Genomic DNA, 26,550 nt, shown 5'->3' with positions numbered 1-26,550 from the left:
CGAAGCAAATAAAAACCAGAGTCTATGAATGAAGAGTTGCGCGAAGAGTGAAACCAAATCTACCTATCGAACTGTCAAACCGTCTACCTATCGAGCAGCCCAGCAAAACAGATAGCACGGAGAAATATTTTTACCTAATTTTTGAGTTTACTTTACCCAAAATTAAGTATATCGATTATAGTTTCAACCCAAAATCTCTCGGTTTTCTCTTTCTCCCACACGAATGTTGTCAAAAATAGAGAGGGCTGCATCTACCCAATGGGGGTACTTTGGCCCAATAAGCCAAATTTGGGTAAATGCAACTTTTCTTATGTTTGGGTCGAAAGAACTCAATTTTGCATTAAATCAACCCAAAATTGAGTATATTTTTCTAATGGAATTAAAGCCAAACTACCTAGTGGGGACCTTGGAAATTTAGCCAAAATTGAGTTATTGGACTCAACTACGGAATTGCGTTGAAACAACCCAAAATTGAGTTGAATTCCGTCTCCGTGAGGGACTGTTTTCGAAGACGAAGAAGAACAAGCATTCAAAGAAGTCTCTTCGCGCAACTCTGTGTATATAAACTCTGATAAAAACAAAATAATAGTGAAACAGCAAAACAGAAAATTATTATTCTCGTAATTTAAATAAAAAAATCGATAAGCGCAGACACAGCTGGATGATTAGTTAAAATTTTGATATTTTCCGTAACTGTTGGACAAACTCGTTGTCATCATCATCGATTTCCTGATAAGCGAAAGGTCAGTTTTTGTTCTCGCAATCATCATCCGTCAGTCATTAATTGCCACTCGTATCAGAAGTTCGGAGCTTCCTTTCCCAGTCCTTTGTTAAAATTTGATGAGTTCTCTAAAATATTGGATCCTGCTAGCGGTTCGATTGTTCGCGCATTTCATCATTTGACAATTTAATCGTATCGGTCAGCTACGCTTGGAAAGTGCCTCACCCACGTCGACGACATCGGTTACAAGCAGAAGACGCAATTCTAGTGAAATCACCATCAGAGCGGATTCCCACCACCAGCAGCAGCCCTTAGTAGAAGTCCATAGCTTTAGAGGAACAACCAGCTTAAAAAGTACCGTAATTACTGTCCATCGTCATAACGAGTGCGGGAAAATGCTGGACCTGGATACTCGTCCCGTTCCGGATCAGATCGGTTATCTGATCATGTCCGAGGATGGAGCAGTTTTGGCTTCCGGCGGAGAGATGGAAAACGATGAACAGAGCGCGAACATTATTAGTGGATTATTGACACTGACCGAAAGGTTTGTATGATAAAAGTTAGTATAACTAAATACAGGGCAAGCAGTTCTTTTTCAGAGACAGTCTCTATTTGAAACAAGTATCGGAAAATTCTCTATGTTTAATGAAAATTCTCTAAAATCTTTATTTTAAACAAATTAGTCTCTTTGTCCTGATGCAAAATTTTACAGACTCCAGTGAATTCTTCCGAGACTGTTAGGCGACTATTCAACTGATTCTCTAAGAATTTGTACTCAGGTTCTTGTCGAAAAACCTTTAAGATTATGGTAGTGATTACCCCAGAAGTTTCGTCAGGAATGCTTCCGAAGATTCCTACAGGAATCTATCCAGAAATTCTTCTAGGAGTTCCTTTACCAATTCTTCCAAAAATGTTTCTAATGATTTTTAAAAAATATTGGCTATAGGAATTTCTTCAGAATTTGCTCCAAGAAATTTTTGAGCTCTCCAACGGTACTACCTCCAGTAATTTCCTCAAGAACTATTATTTTGAAAACGTTTCCAGAGATTCTGAAATTCTGGGATAAACCATTGCGAATTCGCTTGGTAGAATTTCTGTAGATCTCCTATAGTAACAACTGGAGAAATCGGTTGAAAGATTTGTCGATTAAATATCCTAAAGATATCCACTAATCGACTAATCATTCAACCTCCAGTTGATACTCTAGGAAATCTGGCAAAGATTCCTACAGAATTTCTACCAATTAAATTAACAAAGGTTTATTCCAGAGTTTTTGAAGAAATTCGTTCAAAGATTTCTTTCCAAAACACCTTACAAGAATTTCTACGCCTTTTCGTTCACGGTTACTCCCAGGAATTGCTCAAATGATTATTCAAGGAATTCTATTAGGACCTTTTTCAAGAATTCCTCGACAAATTCAACCTGTGATTTATCATTGAGTTCCTCAACATTTTTTTCTAGGGAATTCTCCAGCATTTCATCCAAGGATTATTATTGCAGTGCTTTTAAAAATGTCTCAATAAATTTGTCATAAAAAGCCTCATAGAATCTTCAAGAGTTTAATTAAGGTGTGGTTGCTTTCCGTGATTATCCTTGGGAAAATCCAAGTTGTATTCTTGAGGTTTCCGAAACAAAATTCTTGGAGGAGTTCCTTAGGAAAATTCTTTGGGGAATTCCATGAGAGATCACTAAATATCCTGAAGAAAGAAAAGTTTTTGATGATTTTTTTAGAGAAAATAATAAAAATTGCATATAGTAATACGAGCAGTATTAAGTGTCGTTATATCACGAAAAATTCCTAAAAAGTGTCATAGAAATGTCTGATTGGAATCAAACTTACGTTTCGTTTTGTTTTCTCGATTCCTAGTCTAGTAGAGTCCTGTTAACATTAATTCGACATTTGTGGGACCCTTTCTCACTTTATAAAAACTTTAATTGTGATTATAGCAGTATGGTTATTTGGGTATAGTTCTTTTCATGTGACAGGTCCGTCTATGCATTTGTTTACATCGGTAGAGGACCGGTGCATACACGAAGCTGTCATTTTCATAGAAGAACTGTCAAAGAGCTTCCCAATCAGCTGTTTTGGAACGTCATGTGAATAGGCCTATTGTACAATAGTTACTATCTTTTGTCACTGACTGTATCATTCACAAGTGAAGTGTTACTTATTACGTTCTTTTTCTTTAAATTTCAGCGTTGACCCAGCTGTATTCAAAAAACGTTCGTGCAAGAAGATTTCGATAGTATACGAAGAACACAGCTATACCATTTGTCTTTCCAACAAGAAGATCTACGTTGTTAAGCGTCGAAACGGCTCTCATCAGAATGGTGGTAACGATGTTGAAGGGAGAGGCATTCTGGCCTAAAATGTGAAATCTCTTGTAAATAAATATACGTGTCTTCTAGAATTTTATCAGTTTTTATTCAACATTGTTGAGCTACAAGAGAAATTGCGATACGCTGTGGTAATAAGGTTGTTTTAAAGTTTTCTCCAATTCAGACTGATCCAACCATTGGAAATTGGCCTTTTTCTCCGTCACGTTTTGGCTACCCGAATTAAGGACACATCGGAAAAAGAATACTTTCGCTCCAACAGCTTCCTGCCGAGTTGCGTTTGGGTATTTGTACTTATAGAACCCTACTGGAGCATTTCCATAGAATGTCACTTTAAGAGCCTCTCCTACGTTTTCTTTCAAAACACGCTCGGCCGTTTGCCGTAACGATTCGCTTGCCGAGTGCTTTCCCTGAGGAAGTAGAAAGTATTTCTTGTCGCCAAGCTTCTGTTCTGTGAGCAAAACGAGCGTTTCCTCCAGTTTTCTGTTCAACGATTTCAAATCGTTTGCCTTATCGGCTTCCGTGATCCTTGAGGCAGGTTTGAACTTGCTGAATTCATCATTGTAAGCATCCTCCAAATCTTGGGCGGTTTGCTTCAGCGCTTCCGAGTCCAAATCGATCTTTCCGGCCTTTAAAAGTTCGGCCTGTCGTTTCTCCATCTCCTTTCGAATTTCGTGATTGGATTTGAGACTGTTTTCAAACTCGATTTGATCCAGCATACTCTGGAAAAGTGGGACGAGGAATTGGTATAACGATGGTTCTACAGGACATGGAAGTTACACTCACCTTGAAATTGGCTTCAATAGGAGATAAGGTTTTGGTGATCACCGGAAGGCGCTCTACAAGCACTCCCGCGTAGATATCCCATTTTTCTATGGCGGATTTAGAAGCTGCTGTGGCCTTGGTTGATGCGTGACGTAACACGATGGCACGACAGGTGTTTAAAATTGTTTTTCTTACCAAGAAACTCATATTTTTCAATAGAATCGGTGAATATTTCCAGATTTTATGGTGTTACGCAAATCAATTCAAAACACAGAATGCACGCGAGTGTGAAATTTGACGTTTCTCTGAATTTTGAAGAGATGTGAACAGATAATCCAACAGGAAAGTTCATTCGGTTCATTTCGCTGGAATCATCAGCTTCTGTTTTGAGTCGCTGTTTCGCTTTCACAACCGATTCGTCACCTAACTGTTTATCAGTGAAAAGCAGAAAGAAGTCCTGGGCATTCTCTCCAAGCTAGTCGACCAGTTCAGACGATCCTTGACGAGTGTTGTGAATTTTATTTTTCCGCGAACGTTTCAGAAAAGTGTAAAATAGACTGACTAACCTCTAGTGTAACTGTATATATTAGTGATAAGATTACATCTAAGATATTGTAAGTATTCTCCATTAAGTTGATTTTATAGGGTGTTAACTATTTGGTGTGCTTTTCGGGGATATTTTGTACAAAAGAGGGAGGGGAAGGGAAAGCAATTATGGGAACATGATGGCGGAGGGAATTAGTGACAAGATGGAGGACAATGATTGGACACATGTGCTGGCACGGAAGTCTAAGGCTAAGCACAAAGACAGAGACGATGAGAATGACAGTGACTACGACAGGAAGACAAAACGAAACAAACACAATGAAACAAAACTGAAAAAAGACAAATACCATGCGACTCGAGTTTTGACTGACGACGACGACGACAATCTAAATGACGTAAACTCAATACAAAATGGAGACTCTAACACAAACAATGAAAATCAAGACAATGACACACACAAATCTCAATCGAACACCGGTACTAAACGCAAAACTGACCAATTCACAACAAGAAGACAAAACAAAGACAACACCGATGGAATTTACAATGACGGCTGGATTAAAAATCCCAACTACAAGACATTTATTATCCACAAAGAAATAAAGGACAAGGAACAGAACAACAATGTAAAGTACCCGCACCCGATGGAAGTGGCAAAAATGCTGAAAAACATAGGCGTGACGAAATACAACACAATGAAAAGTGTAGGTAGAGGCAAATTTCAGATTAGCTTCGAAAAACCAAGAGATGCAGAGCAATTGTTGAACTCCAAACTTCTAACAGACAGTTTTGGTTTCTCAATTTTTGTACCTACCAGGTTCAAGGAGAGCATAGGGGTGGTAGGGGATGTACCTCCATCCATAACAGATGAAGAAGTAATTGAAAACAGCAGCTGTGAAAACAACCTTAAAATTTACAAAGTGGAAAGGATCAAGAAGAGAGTAGGAGAAGATAAATTTCAACCTACATATTCAATCAAAATTTATGTTAAAGGCGAGATTCTACCGAAGTCCATTGAGATCTATGGTACACATCGATTTGTCGAACCATACGTATTTCCACTGAAGATTTGTTTTAGGTGTTGGCGATTTGGTCATCGAGAAAAGTTTTGTAAATCCAAGGAAGCCAGATGTTGTAATAGACCATTTCCGTCAGACCTTACCCCCTATTTTTATATTTTTCTTCAAAAGACGATTATTTTTAATGATTATTGACGCTTTCAGATCTAATTTATATGCACTCCTGATTTTATTGTAAATTTTTGAAAATTCGAGAATTTTCCACATTTTGAGTAGTGCGGCACAGTTGTTTCAACCCTGTGGGTAAACAAAGTGGAGATTTTCCCACAACTTTCAAAACCCCTGCGCTGAGTGTTTGTAGATATGACGAAATGTCAATGTCAAATCAAGCACACGAGACGACACGACAAAATGGAGAAATCTGAGGTCCGATGGGCAAGCTTCGTGGTAAATGAAGCCCATCCTTTACTATTGTACTTATAACAAAAACTTTTACCGGAAGACGACTGCTAATAGACCGTTTTAAGCTTAGCAAGTGATGGAATTCTCCTTGGAAGCATTTCTGCAACGCTGCGGAACGTTTTCTACAAGAGGGGCATATTGGCCGGTTTGTTTTGAAACGTCAAGAATTGGACCGTTTGCAGATAACGTCTTATACACGCTTTAGAAGCTACCTGGCAAGAGAAAGTTGCATGCAAAGCATGATTAACTAAGTAAATAACACTTTGACACCAAAAACTGTATAAGTAATGGATTTGCCACTGCGATAGAGCAGTTTTTCCTTAGGGGGGCCTATACCTGTTTACCCTACCGTTTGATATCTGCTGCTTATGTCGTCAAACTGTTCCGGAACCATATGACCAATGGATTATACATACTTCCCCATTTTACCACTCTCGTAGGTCTCCCCGAAAAATCTGCAAACGGTCAAATTCTTGACGTTTCAAAACAAACCGGCCAATATGCCCCTCTTGTAGAAAACGTTCCGCTACGTTGCAGAAATGCTTCCAAGGAGAATTCCATCACTTGCTAAGCTTAAAACGGTCTATTAGCAGTCGTCTTCCGGTAAAAGTTTTTGTTATAAGTACAATAGTAAAGGATGGGCTTCATTTACAACGAAGCTTGCCCATCGGACCTCAGATTTCTCTCAGATTTCTCCATTTTGTCGTGTCGTCTCGTGTGCTTGATTTGACATTGACATTTCGTCATATCTACAAACACTCAGCGCAGGGGTTTTGAAAGTTGTGGGAAAATCTCCACTTTGTTCACCCACAGGGTTGAAACAACTGTGCCGCACTACTCAAAATGTGGAAAATTCTCGAATTTTAAAAAATTTACAATAAAATCAGGAGTGCATATAAATTAGATCTGAAAGCGTCAATAATCATTAAAAATAATCGTCTTTCGAAGAAAAATATAAAAATAGGGGGTAAGGTCTGACGGAAATGGTCTATTGTGGGCAATTCCATAATGAACAGAATTGTGATACACCCGAACCTAAATGTGTAAATTGCTCAGGAAACCATAAGGCTTCGAATAAGGAATGCCCGGAAAGACAGCGACAGGACTTAATCAGACAAGACATGGCAGTAAATAAATCATCATATTTTGAAGCATCAGACAAATACCCAAAACAGACCAAAAGTAACCTACAAAATAGACTGGATTCATTACGCGACTTCCCACGACTGGAAGACAACAACAGACAAAACAATACGATGTACGTGAGACAAAAAACCAGACGACCGGTTAACCAAACACCACATTTCATAACACCCCAAAACGATTTTAACAGACAAGACACAAAACACGAATTTCTAACAAATCCATACAAAACCTCTGAAATAGAAAAAATAACACAAATGATCAAAGAAGACCTAATTCGCCAGTTCAACCTAAACAATATGTTCGAAAAAATCAAAGCTATACAAAAAACCATAATCCAAAGCACAAATAAAACAGATACAATAGAACAAGATTTGTTACTTATAAACATCAGCGAAGAATTAAATAAAATAGTTAACCCGGAAGTAGCTACCACAGAATTAAAGTAATACCAAAAACTGTTGAAATGCAAGACAATTTCAGGAAACTTACAATATTACAAAACAATGTCACAAGCTTACGACCAATAGATACAAGAGAGTCCATTCAAAACTTCCTTTTACAGCACAACACTGATATAGTAATGCTAAGCGAAATTTGGCTAAAACCGGAAGAAACCTATAACTTTACGGGCTATAAACTGTTGACAGAAACCAGATCCGCCGGTTATGGAGGAGTTGGGTTTCTGGTCAAGAATGAAATAGAATTCAAACAATTTAAACTACCTAATTTACAGCCAATAGAATCAATAGCTATAGTCACACAAAACACACTACCTAAAATATTGTTTATTTCCATTTATATTCCACCTCTACCGATTAATAATAATGATATCAGAGAACCCTTGAAGAAATTATTTGAAACAATAGATACTTTCCACGGATCAATAATATTAGCAGGAGACTTCAACGCCCACAATCGACTCTGGAATCCATTTCATGAAAATTGTTCACGAGGAGAATTGATAGAGCACTTACTAGATAATCAAGAACTAGTACTATTGAACGATGGTTCAAGTACTCTGATAAAATCACCTAACACTACTCCGTCAGCCATAGATCTAACGTTCGCATCACCAGAGATAGCTAGTAAAATAAATTGGAAAGTACTTGATGAAGATTTTTTTAGTAATCATAGAATAATTGAATTTGATATAGACAATACAGCACGTAAATACGATTACAACAAGGATTATTTCAATAAAAAACAAGCCATAGATGAACTGAACATGCTACAACCACATGTTTTCCATACGACAGATGATATAACGGAAATAATTAAAGAGAAATTCAACGAATGTACGTACACCATCAGCAATAATAAAAACAGGAACCCAAAGAAATGGTGGACGGAGAAAATTAAAGAATTATTGAAAATAAAAAACGATAAATTAAAGGAATTTCTTAGAAACCAAACAGATGAAAATTACACAGACTTTAAGCGAAGTAGAGCCGTTTTGAAAAGAGAAATACGAAGAGAAAAAAGAAATTGTTGGAAGGAACTAATAGATTCAATCGATGAAAATATGAATGCTAAAACACTTTGGAACACAGTTAAAATGGTCAGTGGAGGTCGTCCAGCGAAAAACAATTTGAATCTTTTAAATAACAAACCACTAGCTCAGCAGTTCATTAATCAGAATTTTCCACCAATCACAGACAATATAAATAACCCACCCATATCAGACAATTTAATAAAAATTGATCACTTAGAAATTATTAAGATTATCAAGTCGAAAAAAGATCATTCAACTCCTGGGATAGATAATTTATCATTTTATATATTAAAACATCTAAATTTAAATTTAATCATCCGATTCACAGAACTAATGAACGAAGTTCTTAACACAGGACAAATACCCAACGACTGGAGAACAATTAAAATAATACCATTGCTCAAACCAAACAAAGATCCAGATAATGTACAATCTTACAGGCCATTAGCTATGTTAAATGTTTTAATCAAACTTATCAACAATGTAATTAAAAATAGACTAAATAATTATATACATGAACATGAAATAATTCCCAAAAATTCATATGGTTTTTAAAAAACACACATCCGCAATAAATTGTGTAAACACTCTAATAGTAAAGGTTTATGAAGCAAAAAGAGAAGGTATGATACTAGCAGCCACTTTTTTAGATTTAACCAAAGCTTTCGATAATGTTGACATCAACAAACTCTTGAAAATAATGGAGCAACTAAAAATTCCGTCAGAAATTATAAATTGGGTTTTTTCATACTTAAAAGAAAGAAAAATGATCTTAGAACTAAATGATGGCACTAAAATTATCCAAATTTCAAATAAAGGCCTACCACAAGGATGTCCATTATCCCCAGTTCTTTTCAACATTTATACAAGTTTGATCCACAATATAGCTAAAGAAGGTGAAATTCTCATACAGTTTGCCGACGATTTTACAGCAATTGTAATAGGTTTCAGTACAGCAACAGTAGCAGAAAAAATGAACAACTTTCTTACAAGGTTGTCATTACAGTTCAAAAATTTAGGTATGCAAATCAACCCAAACAAATCAGCAACAGTAATATTTAAAAATAAGTATGATCCTACCATTTCGATAAAGTTAAACAATTCACGTATTCCAGTAGTAGAAAACCATAAAATTTTAGGGATTCAAGTAGATCACAAGTTATCATTCAAATCACATATTAACAACAGTATAACTAAAGCAAAGAAAAAAATAAATATTCTCAAAATGATTAGTAAAAAACGTAGTGGAGCTCATCCAAACCAAATGATAAAAATTTACAAGGCAATAGTAAGGCCCCATCTAGAATATGGTTTAACAATTATAGGCTCAGTACCAAAAACAACATTTAAGAAACTAGAAACAGTGCAGCATCTAGCCATCAGAACCTGTCTTAGGCAATTAAATTCCACACCCAATCATGTTGTATTATATGAATCTGGAGAAATCCCACTCAAAAGTAGGGCTGAATTATTAACTTTAAAAGAAATAGCAAAAACCTTTTTTTACAATAATAGCCTGATAGAAAATAATTTGCAGAACATTATGAGTTTAGATTATCTCCCAAAACACACTTCATACTTAGAAAGAACAGCTTCATTGAATAATTACTTATTTTATCAACTCATGCCAAGATTAATTCAAAATTACAACACTACAATCCACAATAAATTTACAGTATCAAATGCAATAAAAGATCTCAAAAAGAAAAAATTAAACAGTATTACTCAAAAACAAATGGTATTACAATTAATAGAAGAAAAGTATAAGGGAGTTTATCAAATATACACAGACGGTTCTATTTTAAATTCTTTAGTAGGGTGCGGGTACTATGATGCTCAAGAGAAATTATCATATAGTTGCAAATTAAAAACAGGATACACAATTTTGAGTGCAGAAATAGTGGCCATTATCAAAGCAATAGACTATGCCAATAGAAACAATATAAATGAATTAGTAATATTTACAGACTCTAAAAACACATGCACACTTCTTGCAAAACCATTCCAAACAGAAAACAGCTTAATAATAAAATTGTTGAACGATATCAATCAATCTGATATACAAAGAATTTATGTACAATGGATCCCAAGCCATATAGGATTGATAGGAAATGATAGAGCGGACCACGCAGCCAAAATGGGCACAACAAGGAATGTAGAAGAAACTTTAGGCTATACACTCGAAGACATGTTTAACTTATTTAAGAATGAAGTTAATAAACAATGGCAGGACCAATACGACCAAATTTCCATAGACAAAGGAAAATTCCATTACGAGCACTCGAAAATTATCGACAACAGACCATGGTTTAAAGGACTGAACTTATCAACAATAGAGACGATACAAATTGGACGAATAAGAACTGGTCATGTAGTGACTAAAAACAAACTAGCGAATTGGAATCTTGTCGCTAATTCCCGATGCGATCACTGTGGTGATAATGAAGACCTAACACACATTCTACATTATTGTCCCAAATACGAATCAGTTCGTAAAAACATATCTATACTAAATAATAAAACACCTATAGTAAATAAGTTAAGATCGAACCCTTACCGATCCTCAACAATCATCCATACACCAATCGCTTTATTGGTGTATCATCATTTTCATCATTCCCGGCAACAACAACAACAACGACGACGTCCACCACACCGACGACGATAGCCCAGCTAGTAGAACGGAAACAGTAGTCTAGCATCAGCATTTCATCACCTGACAACATAGGTAGCATTTACGTGGACAACCACCGAACGAGACCACTAAACGAAGCCACAGCCCTTTGGACCCGCGGCATCAGCAGTTCTTCCACAGCAACAGCATAAGCATTGCAGTAGGTAGTGAGGTTTGATCGTAATCAATAATTGAATAAAGGTACAGTTCGTTTTAGGCAGTAGATCGAATAAGTTCTTTTTTTAAAACTTAGTCTGGGTGACACCCTTCTTCACTGGCGCAGTCGGCAGTTCTAGCGTGGAGTAGTTAAAGTGTAGTGAAAAGTGTTCTTATCGGACAATCGAACCATCCGAGGGAATATCGGACAATTTAACCATCCGAGGGAACATCGGATAAAACCGTAAGTAGAATTAAGCTTTTTTATGTAAGTGATTATCAGAGTGATTTAAGTGAATGATCAAAATAACAAAATATAAGAAAAAATATCTATTACAGTGACAGAAAAATAATTAATTTAGCTTTTTTTTATATCCAAATTGAAAACAAAAATCCTAGAAAATATAAATTCTCTTCACCTGTATTTTTTTTTACCATTTTTTGAAAGGATTTTTTTTTTAATCAATTTTGACTTCAAGTGTGGAAAATGGCAAAGTTTGACGAGAACCGCGACTTGATCACTATCCAAGTCGGAGAATTAGAAACCCAGATCAGAGAATTAATAGGCATAATGCAACAACGCGACTCTAGAATAGCAGAGTTGGAAGCGTTCGCTACGCACCAACAATCAATTGCAGCCGCTGTTGTTCAGCAACAAAATTCAGTAGAAGGCGCCTTGCGAGCCCTTCAGACCCCCCAAATTATCAGGATGTTGCCACCATTTGATGGTAACCCCATTAAGTTACACTCATTCATAAGATCTATTGATGATCTTATGCCTGAAATTTCAAAGGTCAAGAACACTCCAGCTTACACTGTATGGCTTCTTGCCATCAGATCCAAAATTATAGGAGACGCTGACAATGTTCTAGAATTTTATGGCACTAGCACAGACTGGGACGAAATTAAAAACAGTCTGATTACACACTACAGCGACAAAAGAGATGAAGTATCTCTCACAAAGGACCTGTTTAAAATTACACAAGCGGATAAGGAGATTGAAGATTTCTATAAGGAAATAACTTTTATGTTGTCCCTTATGGTAAATCAATTAAATTTAAACGAACACAACAGTGACGTAAGAGCCGCGAAAAATCTATTTTACCAGGAAATAGGCCTGAAAGTGTTTCTTGCAGGGCTCAATGAACCGGTAGGCACTGTCATCCGTGCTCAATGTCCCACATCGTTGAAAGACGCTTTAAGACGATGTATTGAAGAAAGAAACTTTTATTATCACAAACAAAAATCTTATACCCCACCTGTCCCTACTAGGAACAAATTTCAAAACAAATTTTCAAACCCATTTTCAAGATTTCAGCAAACTCCGGTAACACAAAATTCGTTTCCAAATTACCCAATCCAAACTAATCCATTCCAACGCGTTGCACCAATCCAACGTCCACAACAACTACAGCACACCCCTCAACAGTTCTCTCCATTCCAACCTCAAGTACCATTTCAACGTACATTTTCTCCCAGTCAACCAAATCATTCTCAAAGACCACAACAACCTGGCCCATCCAATCCATTCAACCGAAATCCTAACCAATTTAGTAAACCTCCTTCCGGAACCTATCGTCCTCCAAAACCCACTCCAATGGAAATCGACCAGTCATTGAGAAGTTTAAAAGTAAATTATATGAATAGACCAAATTTTCATGAAGTAAATTGGACAGAACCAATCGATTACTACGGTCAATATAGTGAGCCATCTAACTGTTACCAATATGATGCAACTAATTATGAGCAAGTTAATATCAATAATAGTTCCGAAGAACAACCCGTTACTGAACCAGAGGATGATACCTTAAATTTTCCGATGGAATTTCCCGAAACACCAGAAACATGAACAGTAATAATTTTCTACCCTATATAAAAATGAAAACTAAATTTGGCGAACTAAAGTTTTTAGTTGACACTGGTGCCAACAAGAACTACGTGGATCCTGACAAAATTAGCACATGTTTTCTGAAAAACTGTACACCTACAGGAGTCAAAAATATCAATGGGAAACACAACATTAACAAATGTGTTGAAATCGAAATGTTTAACCAACCACTAACCTTTTACGCTTTGAAATTCCATCCATACTTCGACGGACTGATTGGATACGAATCACTCAGAAATCTAAAAGCAGAAATTTTAACCTCATCTAATACTCTCAAACTTCCTACTACATCAGTTAACATGCTTCGAAAATACCCCGATTCATTTAGTCGCAATCTAAATGCATATGAAGAAATTCCATTACCTCTAAAAACGAATGTACCGAATGGCGACTTTTTCGTCGAACATCCACTTCCTCTAACAGACGAAGTAATGATTCTACCAGGACTCTACACAGCAAAAGACAACAAAGCTACAGTTCTTTTGAAAAATTGCTGTGAAGTTCCAGTGAAAATCAGCCCTAATCGACTCATTTTCTCCGAATTGAATAATTTTGAAGTAGTGCAAAAAGTTGAAAATTATGAACCTGGATACGTATTTGATAACACATCAATAGATCCTAGATTGAAAAATCAGCTTCGAATCGACCATTTAAACATAGAAGAGAAGCGAAAATTGATCAATTTGATTTCGAAATTTCCAAGTGTTTTCTATTTGGAAGGTGACAATCTAAGCTTTACGAACGTCATTAAACATAGAATAGAAACCAAAGACGATCTACCCGTTCATGCAAAAAGCTACAGGTACCCCTATTGTCATAAAGAGGAGGTACAAAAACAAGTTTCTAAGATGCTATCTCAAGGCATCATACGTCCCAGCACGTCTCCTTGGTGCTCTCCAATTTGGATCGTACCAAAGAAATTAGATGCATCTGGACAACAGAAGTGGAGATTAGTAGTCGACTATAGAAAACTTAATGAAAAGACTATAGATGACAAATACCCACTACCCAACATAACCGAAATATTAGACAAACTAGGAAAATGCCAATATTTCACAACATTGGACCTAGCATCTGGCTTTCACCAGATCGAAGTTCACCCAGATGATATCCAGAAAACAGCCTTTTCCGTAGAACATGGATTATACGAATACTTAAGAATGCCATTTGGACTGAAAAATGCTCCAGCAACTTTTCAGCGTGTCATGGATCACGTACTCCGTGACCTAATTGGAAAATGTTGTCTTGTTTATATGGATGACATTATTATTTTTTCTGTTTCTCTTCAGGAACATATCGAAAATTTAAAAAAAATATTTATGGCATTGGAAAAAGTAAACCTCAAAATACAGCTAGATAAAAGTGAATTCCTTAAGAAAGAAGTGGCATTTCTAGGCCATATTGTGACAGATAATGGCGTTAAACCAAATCCAAGCAAAATCGAAGCAATTCAAAATTGGCCTATCCCCAAAAACCAGAAAGAACTAAGAGGCTTTCTAGGAATTTTAGGATATTATCGTAGATTCGTTCGCGATTTCGCCAGAATAACAAAACCTCTCACTGCTCAACTGAGGAAAGGCGAACACGTAGAGCACACAGATATTTTTTTAAAAACATTCGTTGCATGCAAAAAACTTTTAACTCAAAGCGATATCCTTCAATATCCAGATTTCGAAAAACCATTCGTGTTAACCACAGATGCTAGTAATTTTGCTCTAGGTGCCGTTCTATCCCAAGGTGCTATTGGACAAGACAGACCCGTAGCATATGCGTCTAGAACATTGACGAAAACCGAAGAAAGATATTCAGCAATAGAAAAAGAATTATTAGCGATCGTATGGGCAACTCAATACTTTAGACCCTACCTTTTTGGTAGAAAATTTACATTATACACGGATCACCAACCTTTAACATACGCACTAAACCTCAAAACACCCAATACAAAACTAGTTAAATGGCGTCTACAGTTATTAGAATATGATTTTGAAATAAAACACCGACCCGGTAAGCAAAACGTTGTCGCTGATGCTCTATCGAGGATAACACATGATATCAACGTGAACGAAGATGATTCCGACTCAGACGACTGTTCAGTGCATTCCGCTGATACAGATGACTCTGAATTCATCAAATGTACAGAAAAACCAATAAATTTTTTTCACAACCAAATTATTTTAAAAATTGACCCTAACGAATCTGAGACATACGAAGAAATTTTCCCTCGTGTGTACCGAAGAACTATTACGAAAATAACATTTGGTGTACCACTTTTAATTCGAATTTTGAAAGAATACATGGATCCCAGACGATCAAACTGCATTATGTGTCCTGAAAACGTGATACAATCCTTACAAATTGTATACAAAAACTATTTTAGTAGATGCAAAACTTTCAAACTCTGCATATCACAAAAAATTCTCATTGATCTACCAAACTTAGAAGATCAAAACTCAATTATCGAGGATACCCACGAAACAGCTCACAGAGGTATTCGTGAAAATCTGGAGGAGATAAAAAGGAGATTCTTTTTTCCTAATATGAAAAGGAAAGTTAGGAAGTACATCATCCTGTGTGATACTTGTAATAAAGCAAAATACGAGAGAAAACCTTACAAAATTAAATTTGGTGAAACCCCTATACCGAAACAACCCATTGAAATTATTCACATAGATATCTACATCGCTCAACCAAATTTGTTTTTATCTGTAGTAGACAAGTTCACAAGGTATGGAACATTAATCCCAATAAAATCAAGATCAATTGCGGATATACGAAAGGCGATAATAAAATACATAACACTGTACGGCACTCCAAGCTTGATTGTCTCGGATAACGAACCAGCAATTAAGTCCATCGAAATTCGAGGACTACTCTCAGATCTCAATATACAACAATATTTTACTCCTTCGAACCACAGTCAAACAAACGGAATAGTCGAAAGATTTCATTCGACAATAACCGAAATTTTTAACGCTAATAAACACAAATACGGTGAAGTGTCAAACAAAGAAAAATTTTTAATCGCATGTTCTTTATACAATAACAGCATCCATACAGCTACCAACATGAAACCACGTGAAATTTTATATGCAGCCAAAAATGGACAGGAGAGACCGATAGAAATGGAACGCCTTGTTGAACTTCGTGACAAGTTGTACGACGAAGTTCAAGTACAACTAACCAAGACACAAAACTCACAGAATCTGTACCACAACAGGAAGCGAGAGGATCCGCCAAAACTAAAACAAAACGAATTGGCATACAACCGCATCCAAGGAGTGAAGTCGAAAATTAAGGACCGCTACCAACAAGTGCGAGTACGATCTAACCGGAAACACACGTACAAAGATATCCTAAGTCGAAAATTGCATAAAGAAAAACTGCGACGAATCCGAAAGTAACACCACAGAATCTCTAATGTGTTTTTTCATTTGTTTTCTCTTTTTAGATGACGTTTATTTGGAATATCCTGATAACAACCACATTCCTTACTCAGCTATCCCAACCACAATCCATCCACGTCATTAATCTCAAACAAAACCCCGGTCTTTTAACCATAGAAACTGGCAACAGTTTTATAAAAATAGGCAATCACAGATTGTTTCATATCCTAGAACTGGATAATTACGAACCTATTTTTAGAAAATTGCTTGCTAATATCCAAGGAATACGGACATTCTCAAATTTTACTGATATGTTTGAAATCTTAGAATCGAAATATGGAACCGTTCACAGTTTATTCAATAATCTTCGGCCAAAGCAAAGAAATAAAAGAGGATTATTTAATTTTCTCGGAACTGGAATAAAAAGAATTACAGGAAATATGGACCATAACGACTATGAACAAATTTCGAAAAATATTTTTGAACTGCAGATCAAGAACAAAAGACTTATTAACGAAAACAACGAACAGCTTAAAATTAATCTACAACTCCAAAATAGAATCAATTCCATTATCAACCGTTTAAATCAACAACAGAGTGAAATAACTAAAAACATTATATCAGCTAGATTTGAAAACGAAACCAACAAAAACTTTAAATTATTTAGAGAAATTTTGAAAATCAATTACAACTTAGACAACCTTAAATCACATTTAGAAGACATTTTTGAATCAATTCAGTTAGCAAGAACTAACATTATTCCCAAACAAATACTTTCAATTGAAGAGTTAGGATTTGTTTCAGATATATTAGAAGAACAAAACATTAGGACGAACAGTTTAGATCAAATTTATGAATATTTAGAATTGTCAGCATTTTATAACCATTCAAAACTAATATTTGTTGTGTCAATTCCAAAAATAGAAAAAGCTATGTACACACATTTTTTCCTAGAACCTCTTCCAGTAGTAGATAAAATTTTAAAACTTCCTGCTAATGCTGCTTTGCAAAGCGACAACAGAACATATTTCATCAAGAAGGATTGCCTGCGAATCGAAAGGACAAGGCTGTGCAATTTAAGCAGCCTAGAGGACATAACCGGCGACCTATGCTACTCAAACCTACTAAGAGGACTATCAGGAAACTGTACTTTCGTAAAATGCTATCAATCAACGGAGATCAAAGCGATCATGGACAATTACCTTGTCGCTAAAAACATCAATAACACAGAAATCGATTCGAATTGTGGTCTTTCAAAACGAAACTTATCTGGAACGTATTTGATAGAGTTCCACAATTGCTCTGTCATAATAAATGGCACCAAGTTCTCAAATGTCGAAGCAAACAAATCAGAACCGACATTTGTTATGCCATTAGATGGTTTACATATCAATGAACAGACCCTGGAAATCCATAATAATATAGAAGAAATTCACATCCATAATAGACATCGGATTGAAGCATTAACTAAGGAACACAAAATTCAGACATACACATCTCTAAGTATGTCGACCGTATGTTTTCTCCTAAGTATCGTTGCAGGTCTTTCATGGATTTCGAGAAAACGCAGACAGATATCTCTTCATATTGGAGCATCCATGGAGTCTAAAAGCAAACCAGAAATTAAACCTGAGACCAGTACAATTCGGGACGAATCGTCTCCAAAAGGGGGAGTAGTTAAGATCGAACCCTTACCGATCCTCAACAATCATCCATACACCAATCGCTTTATTGGTGTATCATCATTTTCATCATTCCCGGCAACAACAACAACAACGACGACGTCCACCACACCGACGACGATAGCCCAGCTAGTAGAACGGAAACAGTAGTCTAGCATCAGCATTTCATCACCTGACAACATAGGTAGCATTTACGTGGACAACCACCGAACGAGACCACTAAACGAAGCCACAGCCCTTTGGACCCGCGGCATCAGCAGTTCTTCCACAGCAACAGCATAAGCATTGCAGTAGGTAGTGAGGTTTGATCGTAATCAATAATTGAATAAAGGTACAGTTCGTTTTAGGCAGTAGATCGAATAAGTTCTTTTTTTAAAACTTAGTCTGGGTGACACCCTTCTTCACTAATATATTAATCAATAATAATCCCGGGGAGTACACACAGATAGTGAAATACCTGAAAAAGATCAACAAGTATGTTTGAGAAAAATTAAATAAAAGATGTAATTATGTCAAGAGTATCAAACAGTAAAAATACCAGAGGGGCTTCAGTTTCGCGCGACCTATTCGATTAAAGTTTCAACACCACTACTATCTTCACAACCCTTGGCTTTATGGATCAAAAGGTCTGAGCCATCAAACTGAGAGAAAAAAAAAAAAAAATAAGTCCTGTTTTCTCAAAATACTATACAAAAATGAGTACTTTAGAAAACACTTTGCAAATAGAAACCAAGTTGGAAAAGGTAATGTTGATCTTTATTACTTTAAAAAACCAAACCTTATGTAACTTATTGCATTACAGGAGAGAACAAACCAAGCCTTGTTGAAAGATCGAGTAGAAAAGTACTCGGAACTGACGCAGTCCATGTCCAAAATACTGAACTCGTTCGAACAACGTCTGGGAAAGTTGGAACAAACCATCCTTCCGGTGTACAACGTTACAAAAAATCTCCAAAAGCAGCAACTAAGTATTACATGCTTGGTATATCCAGACTATGATTTCTTATGAGAAACGATTTTTCCCCACAGATCTCGATTCCACCCTCAACTGTCTGGAACAGGTTCTGTCGCATTACGATGCCTCGCAGGATGTTTGTAACCTGATACATCAGGGACCTTCCGAGGGCAATATTGTAGCCTTCCTGGATGGTTTGAACAAACTCAAAAAAGCCACGGACTATTTCCTGAACAACAATTCCCAGAGCGTTGAGTTGGAGAATGTAACCAGTTTGTTCAACAACGGATGCGAAACGTTAAACAACCATCTCAAATCGCTTCTCAAGAAGCACAGCACTCCGATGAGGCCGGTAGATTTGTTGGATTTAATCTACATCGAAGAGGACTCGTCCAATGAAGATTGTCCCTCGATTAAACAACTGCCCACGAGTACTCGGGAAGAGCTCAATACGATTGCCCAATGGCTGGACAACAACTTGCGCCGGGAGTACATGCAAATTTACGGGGATGAGCGTTCCGAAGTGATAATGCGATCTCTGCAGAATTTGAAAGATCACCAGAAAAGCGGAAGCTGGGGCAATGAACCGTTGAAGTCCCGGTACTACGGACGACCTTCGGATGCCGGTGTGAAAAAGTCGACTTCAGCGAGACTGCAACAGATGTAAGTAGCCGAGGTCACAAGAGCCTCGATGGCGCAGTAGGCAGCGCGTAAGTCTCATAATCTTAAGGTCGTGAGTTCGATCCTCACTCGGGGCAGAAGTTTTTTTTTATCGGACGAAAGCTTGGTAACAATTGATCGTGTAAGGACTGAGAAGCATCAACCATTAATTACGAAAAATTTGAATAAGATATTTTTTGAAAAATCATTTGAATCAGTGAGGTTAAATTTTTGAAAGTAATCTTGAAATGTGTCGTACACAAATTACGTTACGCATAATGGGGCTGTCCATTAATTACGTAAGACGTTTTTGGGGATTTTTCTACCCCTCCTTCTCCCCTTATGGTAAGATTGTACGAAAATTAAAAATAGTTTAGGCGGCATCCACAAATTATGTAACGCTCTAGGGGAGGGGGGAGTAGGCTTAAACGTTACAGCTCATACAAAAATTTGAAATTTTACATACAAAAAGCAGGGGGGAGGGGGTCAACAATTTCCAATTTTAGAGTTACGTAATGAATGGACGCTGCCTTATATGGCGCGTAAAAAATCTAAAAAAAAAAAGAAATCCACAAAAATTTTACTGCCATGAAATTTGTCGAAGATATTTTTTAGGAATTCATCAAGCAAACTTTTTCAGACCTTTTTACCTAAAAAACCAAGCAAGAATACGTGAGAAGATCACGTGGAGCACTTCACCAGGAATTCTCGTATCTTTCCAATAGGACCTTACATTGAGAGGCTCTCTTTGTTTACTTTCTCTTTGATGAATAACTGAGTCTAACTTCTTTTGCGTTTTTTGTCTGAAACGGTAGCCAAGGACATTGTCTTTCGGTCAATAGTGAAAAACTTCCCAAAAAGTTCAGTATTGCACTGTTATAATGGAGAGATAGCGAGAAAGGAGAAAATCCCTCATTGTTGATCCTTTTGAAAAGTTACGCAAATTACGAAGAATTGTCCGAGAACCTTTTCGGATATCTGTGAAGAATCTTCCCAGAAAACTACAAAAGATCTCTATACCAGGCATATCTAGAAAAACTCACAAGAATCAAATAAAAATAATGTTAACTTAGAGAGGATTACGCCGATGGTTTGAGTGGAATAAATTGAGTGTTTCCTTGATTTTGCTGATTATTCGACAAGGAACTCTCTAGGATTTTTCTAGGATCTCGTCACAAATCGACTAAAGAAAATTGAAAATATGCCAAGAATGGGTTCTGGGTCATTTGGCAAAACACCGTTTGGCATAAAGTACATTTAGCCTAATGGTCATTTGGCATAAATCAATTTCATCAAGAACAGGCATATTTTGAAAGAACACGTAGAAGAAAATATAGTGTTCGTAATCACTTTTCCGGTCAAGTTAACTATATTTTAAGGTTAATTTGGAGATAACTAAAAGTATAGTTAATTTAACAGTATATTGTTAAAAATAACTATACCATATAGTTGTTCACATCTATACTTTTTATTGAATTTACATACGTCAAACGTCAAAATTCAACTATAATTTAGTTGACTCAAAGTAAATTTAATTGAGTTTGCAATATTTGCAATGTTTACTCAGCATTTTTCGCAGCAAGATTCGCTGCTGCTTTATCGATCTAAAAAAAAACATTGCGCGTCAAAACAAAGTGTGCGTCGGCAAACTTGATACTTGGTCTCCTGCGTGAAAGGTGATAATCTTAGGACCTACACTATTCCTTCCAAGTTAAAAGTAAGTAGATTTATAAGCATGACATTCATGAAACGCGACGCGAGATTCACGAAACGCGACGCGAGAATTCACGAAACGCGACGCGAGACATGACATTCACGAAACGCGACACGAGAGTAAGCATGACTTGAAGTCTAGGGCTGTTCATGTTTTCGGATAGTGGTAATTATCAAAATTATAATTGATATTAGCACAAGTGGATAGCTTGTATTGCGTGTATTTCATTTGACGTTAATTTAGTGTTGGGGTAAATTAATTTTACTTCGAAACAACAATTTGTGCGTAAGTTAAGCTAATTAACGGGATAGTAATCTCAACACAAGGAAATTCTTTTGCGTGAATAGATATAATTCTAGTTATGCCAAATGGTCATTTTGCCAAATGACCGCTATGTTAAATGGCTTTATGCCAAATGAACCGCTCCCCCAAGAATGCATACCTCGAGAAGCCATCTCAGTTCAAAATTTCAATATTTAATAACTTTATGAAATATAGATTTGATTGGTTTCTAATTGGGTCCTAAAATTTTTAATGAAATCTTGTTTTTATTTAATAACACGAAAAAGCATGTTACTGTAACTACTTTAGCAATTTTCCCCGCTCAAATAATGGCTATATAATGTTTAAACTTTAATTCAAAAATTTGGTCCATAAATGAACCTTGACACTTTTGATCATGTTTGACGTTCGCTTAGTCGACAAAAACACCACATGGGTTTTAGTTCGACCACTGGGGTTGTTCCTATCTGACATTTCGTAAGGGACACGGATAACAAAATACACCCAAAATTTGAGTTTAAGCCAAAGGATGTGACAAAATCTAAAAAAAATGTTTTTTGGGCTTAAACCAACGGAAAACATTAGAAAATTAAGTAAACATGTGTTTTTGGCCTAAACTTAAGCGTTTGGCACTAAAATTGGGACAGTGCTTTAGGACCCTATTAATTCTATTAGCTTTTCTTAATAAATTTAATGTGTTACAATAAATTAAAGTGATGTTTTTTGGAAAAATGCCATTGAGCAATTTTCGCTGAAACCAGACTACCATCGGCACCCATCGTTAGAATTCCAATTTTGTGTCACTGATCGCTAGTTTTCGATAAAACTTAAAAGTGGTCCTTTCGGTTTTCTCAAATTGGTGGACCCCTCGTACGCCAGCTAGCTAAACAGTTTGCGAAAAAGCCCATTTTTTTGATAAATCTTGGGTGTTTTTCCACGTGATATGTCTCATATTTCCCTTGGAACACATAACAAACTTAACATCGTATAGACAAAGAATATAGCTTTCATTTGAAGTTAAAAAAAATTGGCGGCCATTTTGAATTTGGCCGTTATCTTGAATTTTGTTAGATAAATCGATTTTTTCACCATTAGCGCATCGCTCGTTTTGAATTCTGAGATCACCATCAGAGAGCTGAGGAAAAATTGCGTAAGGTAGGCTACTTGCCATTATCGTTTAATGTTGTGCAACTTGTTTTTTCAACGAACGCACCTCATCACAACATAAAATGTACTGTAAGTTGAACTGTCAAACTTTTGGTTCCTTTTCGCGTACCGTTTTGATTCATATTACGGACACTTAAGGACTCAGTGAAGTATAACTCATCAAAAAGCATATAAAATAAATCATTCTGTATGATTCTTCTGCGTTATCGAGGCTCTAAAACACTTAACTTTTGAATCGCGTGTGAAGATTTTGATTCCGCAACATAAATAAATTAAAAAAAAAATAGAATTGTGTTGACTTTTCATGATTTTTATTTCGGACGGTTTCTTACTTGTACCGCATATTCCGGACACTGTGATTCAAATTCCGGACAGCTCATGTAAATCATAAATACTCGATTACTTTTTCAAATCGACGTAAGTAACTTTTATACGGTTTTGAGAAAATTAATTAGAAAAAATCACAATCTATCTTCTAAAACTGTTTTAAAATGAATCACCTTTTTAACATTTTTTTGCCGTGTACTTCGCTCAAATTTTGCATACACTCAGCTCACGTTCAAAAACTAGGTAGTTTCTATTATTTCCCACAAAAATAATTATAAGAAAATGATAAGCCGTTTCATTCAGTTACTTTCGACGTTTTTCTACCAGTGTAAAATCGGCTCAAGTAGTGTTTTGTTTTGATTCGTGGTTAAGTCACTTTGTCTCTCCATACAGCGGGGCGGCGAAAGTAGTGGTTAGGTTGCAAAAGTTGAAAATGTTACTTTCGTCGTTTTGTAAATCCGGAAATTAAACGTTCTAAAAGTGAAAAGTTGAGTTGGTACAGAGCGGTACGTGTAGAATTCCGCCTGCTTAACACGTAGGATCGATAAAGTAAGTTTGTATACTCTTTTGACTTGAGTCTGTATGAATAAGTTTTCGAGAATAGAAATGTCAAATCGTCAGACCACTAAAGAAACGTCTAACGCAGCTAAGCGTTATAAATTTTCGAAGATATTCATGGAAAATGTTTATTAAATCGATCCTCAAAAGTGAGAACTTTTGAACGGCAAAAATTGAAACATTTCGTGGAAATGTTTCCCCTACAGAGTAGAGTGTCCGGAATTTGAAGCTGTCCGTAATATGAATCGTTGCCGTGATTTTTCCCGTAGACATGACGTTCGGATTATTTTGAGTGTAGTTTTTGTAGCCTATCGTACGCAATAGGCCAGGGGAAGTGGTTAACATAGATTGAATTTATAGCAGAGAAAAGTAGATTTTGTATGAAAATTGACAGGAAAATGAATGACAAGTCCATCCACTTCTCCTGGTCTATTTTTCCTCAGCTTTCTGATGGTGATCTCAGAATTCAAAACGAGCAGTGCGCTAATGGTGAAAAATTGATTTTCTAACAAAATTTAAAATGGCGGCCAAATGTAAAATGGCCGCCAAAAATTTTTTAACTTCAAATGAAAGTTATATTCTTTCTCTATACGATGCCACTAAGTTTGCTATGTGTTCCAAGGGAAACATGAGACATATCACGTGACGAAACACCCAAGATTTACCGAAAAATGGGCTTTTTCGCAAATTGTTCAGCTAGCTGGCGTACGAGGGGTCCACTAATTTGAGAAAACCGAAAAGGACCACCCTTAAGTTTTATCGAAAACTAGCGTTCAGTGACATAAAATTGGAACTCTAACGATGGGTGCCGATGGCGGCCTGGTTTCAGCGAGAATTGCTCCATTACAATAGCAATCAACATTTAGATGGAGACATATTATGCGTTGCTAATTAATATTTTGAGTAAAGACAACTTCAATTTATCGGTGTATGTAAAGTATAATTCAAGTAATTCACATTTTACAAAAATATTGGAAATTTTAAATACATGCGACACTATTGAAAACACTTACATATTTCAAATCCATTTAATCCATTTAATTATTTATCAATCTATATACACAACTACTCCAGTTAATCTTGCATAAAAATAACACAAACGTTGATAATCAACCCAAAACCCATCTTTTTCATTCGCAGCTTCGAACGCAAAGCCAACAAAATGTTGATAAAAGCTCAGACTCTTGGCCAGTCAGCCGCACTGGCTATGCGAAAGAACTCCTCATTCGGGGACATTTTGGCAGCCGAAGAGTACGGGAGCGACAATGATCAAGAGTTAGAAAAATATCTGGTGCTACTGTTAGGTCTCCAGAAGCTTCTGGTGTGGGAACGCCAATTATTGAACGATATCATTCCACCCTCGCGGCACAACGATGTATTTTCCCGTCTCTCTCAACCCTCAATCGAGATGGTTGTCAAGGACGCCGAAGCCATCACCGGACGGGTGCTCAGGAGCATTAGTCGCAAAGAATGGTCCGCGGCTTTGGGAATTTTCTCCGCCCTCAAGCACGTGCAAATCCTTCAGCCTGACATTGATAAAATCTGCGACATGGCTCAACGACAACAACTGGGCGGAGTACTAAGCAAACTGCAACAAACCGGTTCCAAAGCATTGGAGCAGTTCATCGATGGAGTCAAGAACGATGCCGGTAGTGGAGGAATGGTTAGCATGAGCTCCAGCACCATCAGTTATGGAGGAGGATCCAGCGTACCGAGAGATGCCACCGTTTATGAGCTTACTTCGAACACTATTTGGTTCCTGGAACAGCTCCAGGAACATTGTGAAACAATTGGAAGTATTTTACAAACTGAAACGATCTACACAAATGATCTAGATCGCATTGCATCTCACAAGACCGTTTCCATCGAACAAAAGAATAAAGCACTGCTCGGTATCTACGTTCGAAAGGTACTCGGAGAACTTAACTACACTATTGCTACCAAATCCGAACAATATGGAGACCTGGCCACTAAGCAACTATTCAAACTCAATAACACCCATTACATCCTGAAATCCCTTCAGCGATCCAACTTGATCGATATTGTTGCCCTCACAGAGCACGATTGTGAGAAACGCTACCAAAGGATGATTCAAGATCTGAAAAAAGCCTATTTGAGTTCATGGTCGAAGTTGCTGGCGAACATTTCCCCGCTGGACGACATTCCGAGACCGGTAGGAGGACGTGTCAAAGATAAGGAACGCGCCATAATCAAGGAGCGATTCTCATCGTTCAATAAGGAACTGGATGACATAGTGCGGACGCAAAGGGCCATCTCAGTTCCAGATGTTCTATTGCGCGAAGGTATCAAGCGGGATAATACCGAGCACATCATTCCGCAGTACAATGCGTTCTTTGAGATGTAAGTATGATTTATCGTGGAAATTAAGACTTTCTCAACATTATTTTTCAAATATTTACAGTTATTCAGATGTACAGTTTAGCAAGAACCCGGAAAAGTATGTCAAGTATCGACCAACAGATGTCACTGCTATGCTGAACAGTTTCTTCGATGATACTATTTAAGGCGAGGTAAAACATTTACTCATGGCAAAAGTGTTGATATATTATTGATTAGAAAAATAAAGACGATTTAATCCTTACCATTTGAAACAAA

At 36.7% G+C, this 26,550-nt stretch overlaps 3 protein-coding genes and 1 non-coding gene across 7 annotated transcripts; 3 read left to right on the top strand and 1 right to left on the bottom strand.

Moving 5' to 3' along the window:
• Window positions 1–500: 500 nt before the first annotated feature.
• Window positions 501–3,132, top strand: LOC110676274 (ragulator complex protein LAMTOR4 homolog). Of its 4 annotated transcripts, none has more exons than XM_021843515.1 (3): window positions 533–743; window positions 872–1,265; window positions 2,919–3,132. In XM_021843515.1, exons 2-3 carry the CDS (start codon window positions 1,117–1,119, stop codon window positions 3,088–3,090), a joined length of 321 nt encoding a protein of 106 aa, XP_021699207.1. In that variant the 5' UTR covers window positions 533–743; window positions 872–1,116; the 3' UTR covers window positions 3,091–3,132. The 4 variants fall into 4 exon arrangements, with proteins under 4 accessions (XP_021699205.1, XP_021699207.1, XP_021699206.1 ...); XM_021843514.1 differs by having other exon boundaries at window positions 546–743; window positions 804–1,265; XM_021843516.1 differs by having other exon boundaries at window positions 563–743; window positions 925–1,265.
• LOC5572504 (39S ribosomal protein L46, mitochondrial) lies at window positions 3,128–4,134 on the bottom strand. Its single transcript, XM_001660394.2, has 2 exons — window positions 3,845–4,134; window positions 3,128–3,780 (listed from the first exon to the last, which is right to left on the bottom strand). Exons 1-2 carry the CDS (start codon window positions 4,028–4,030, stop codon window positions 3,163–3,165), a joined length of 804 nt encoding a protein of 267 aa, XP_001660444.2. The 5' UTR covers window positions 4,031–4,134; the 3' UTR covers window positions 3,128–3,162.
• Window positions 4,135–4,184: 50 nt separating this feature from the next.
• Window positions 4,185–26,550, top strand: LOC5572503 (exocyst complex component 7). Its single transcript, XM_001660393.2, has 6 exons — window positions 4,185–4,277; window positions 18,938–19,014; window positions 19,074–19,239; window positions 19,301–19,889; window positions 25,075–26,295; window positions 26,357–26,550. The coding sequence occupies exons 2-6, from the start codon at window positions 18,967–18,969 to the stop codon at window positions 26,457–26,459; spliced, it is 2,127 nt and encodes a 708-aa protein (XP_001660443.2). The 5' UTR covers window positions 4,185–4,277; window positions 18,938–18,966; the 3' UTR covers window positions 26,460–26,550.
• Window positions 19,912–19,984, top strand: Trnam-cau. The gene has a single exon. It is a non-coding gene; the product is annotated as a tRNA-Met (tRNA).

This window comes from Aedes aegypti, chromosome 2, assembly GCF_002204515.2.
Source record: "Aedes aegypti strain LVP_AGWG chromosome 2, AaegL5.0 Primary Assembly, whole genome shotgun sequence".
Lineage (NCBI taxonomy): Eukaryota > Metazoa > Arthropoda > Insecta > Diptera > Culicidae > Aedes > Aedes aegypti.
This window is presented reverse-complemented; position numbering and strand designations above follow the sequence as displayed.

What these genes read in the sequence shown, in the direction of transcription:
- LOC110676274 (XM_021843513.1), top strand. Translation starts at nt 1,117, where the DNA reads ATGCTGGACCTGGATACTCGTCCCGTTCCGGATCAGATCGGTTATCTG. An exon ending in TTATTGACACTGACCGAAAG is followed by an intron (nt 1,266 to 2,918) that starts GTTTGTATGATA and finishes TTTAAATTTCAG; the next exon opens with CGTTGACCCAGCTGTATTCA.
- LOC5572504 (XM_001660394.2), bottom strand. Translation starts at nt 4,030, where the DNA reads ATGAGTTTCTTGGTAAGAAAAACAATTTTAAACACCTGTCGTGCCATC. An exon ending in CTATTGAAGCCAATTTCAAG is followed by an intron (nt 3,781 to 3,844) that starts GTGAGTGTAACT and finishes CCACTTTTCCAG; the next exon opens with AGTATGCTGGATCAAATCGA.
- LOC5572503 (XM_001660393.2), top strand. Translation starts at nt 18,967, where the DNA reads ATGAGTACTTTAGAAAACACTTTGCAAATAGAAACCAAGTTGGAAAAG. An exon ending in TCTCCAAAAGCAGCAACTAA is followed by an intron (nt 19,240 to 19,300) that starts GTATTACATGCT and finishes TTTTCCCCACAG; the next exon opens with ATCTCGATTCCACCCTCAAC. An exon ending in TCAGCGAGACTGCAACAGAT is followed by an intron (nt 19,890 to 25,074) that starts GTAAGTAGCCGA and finishes TTTCATTCGCAG; the next exon opens with CTTCGAACGCAAAGCCAACA.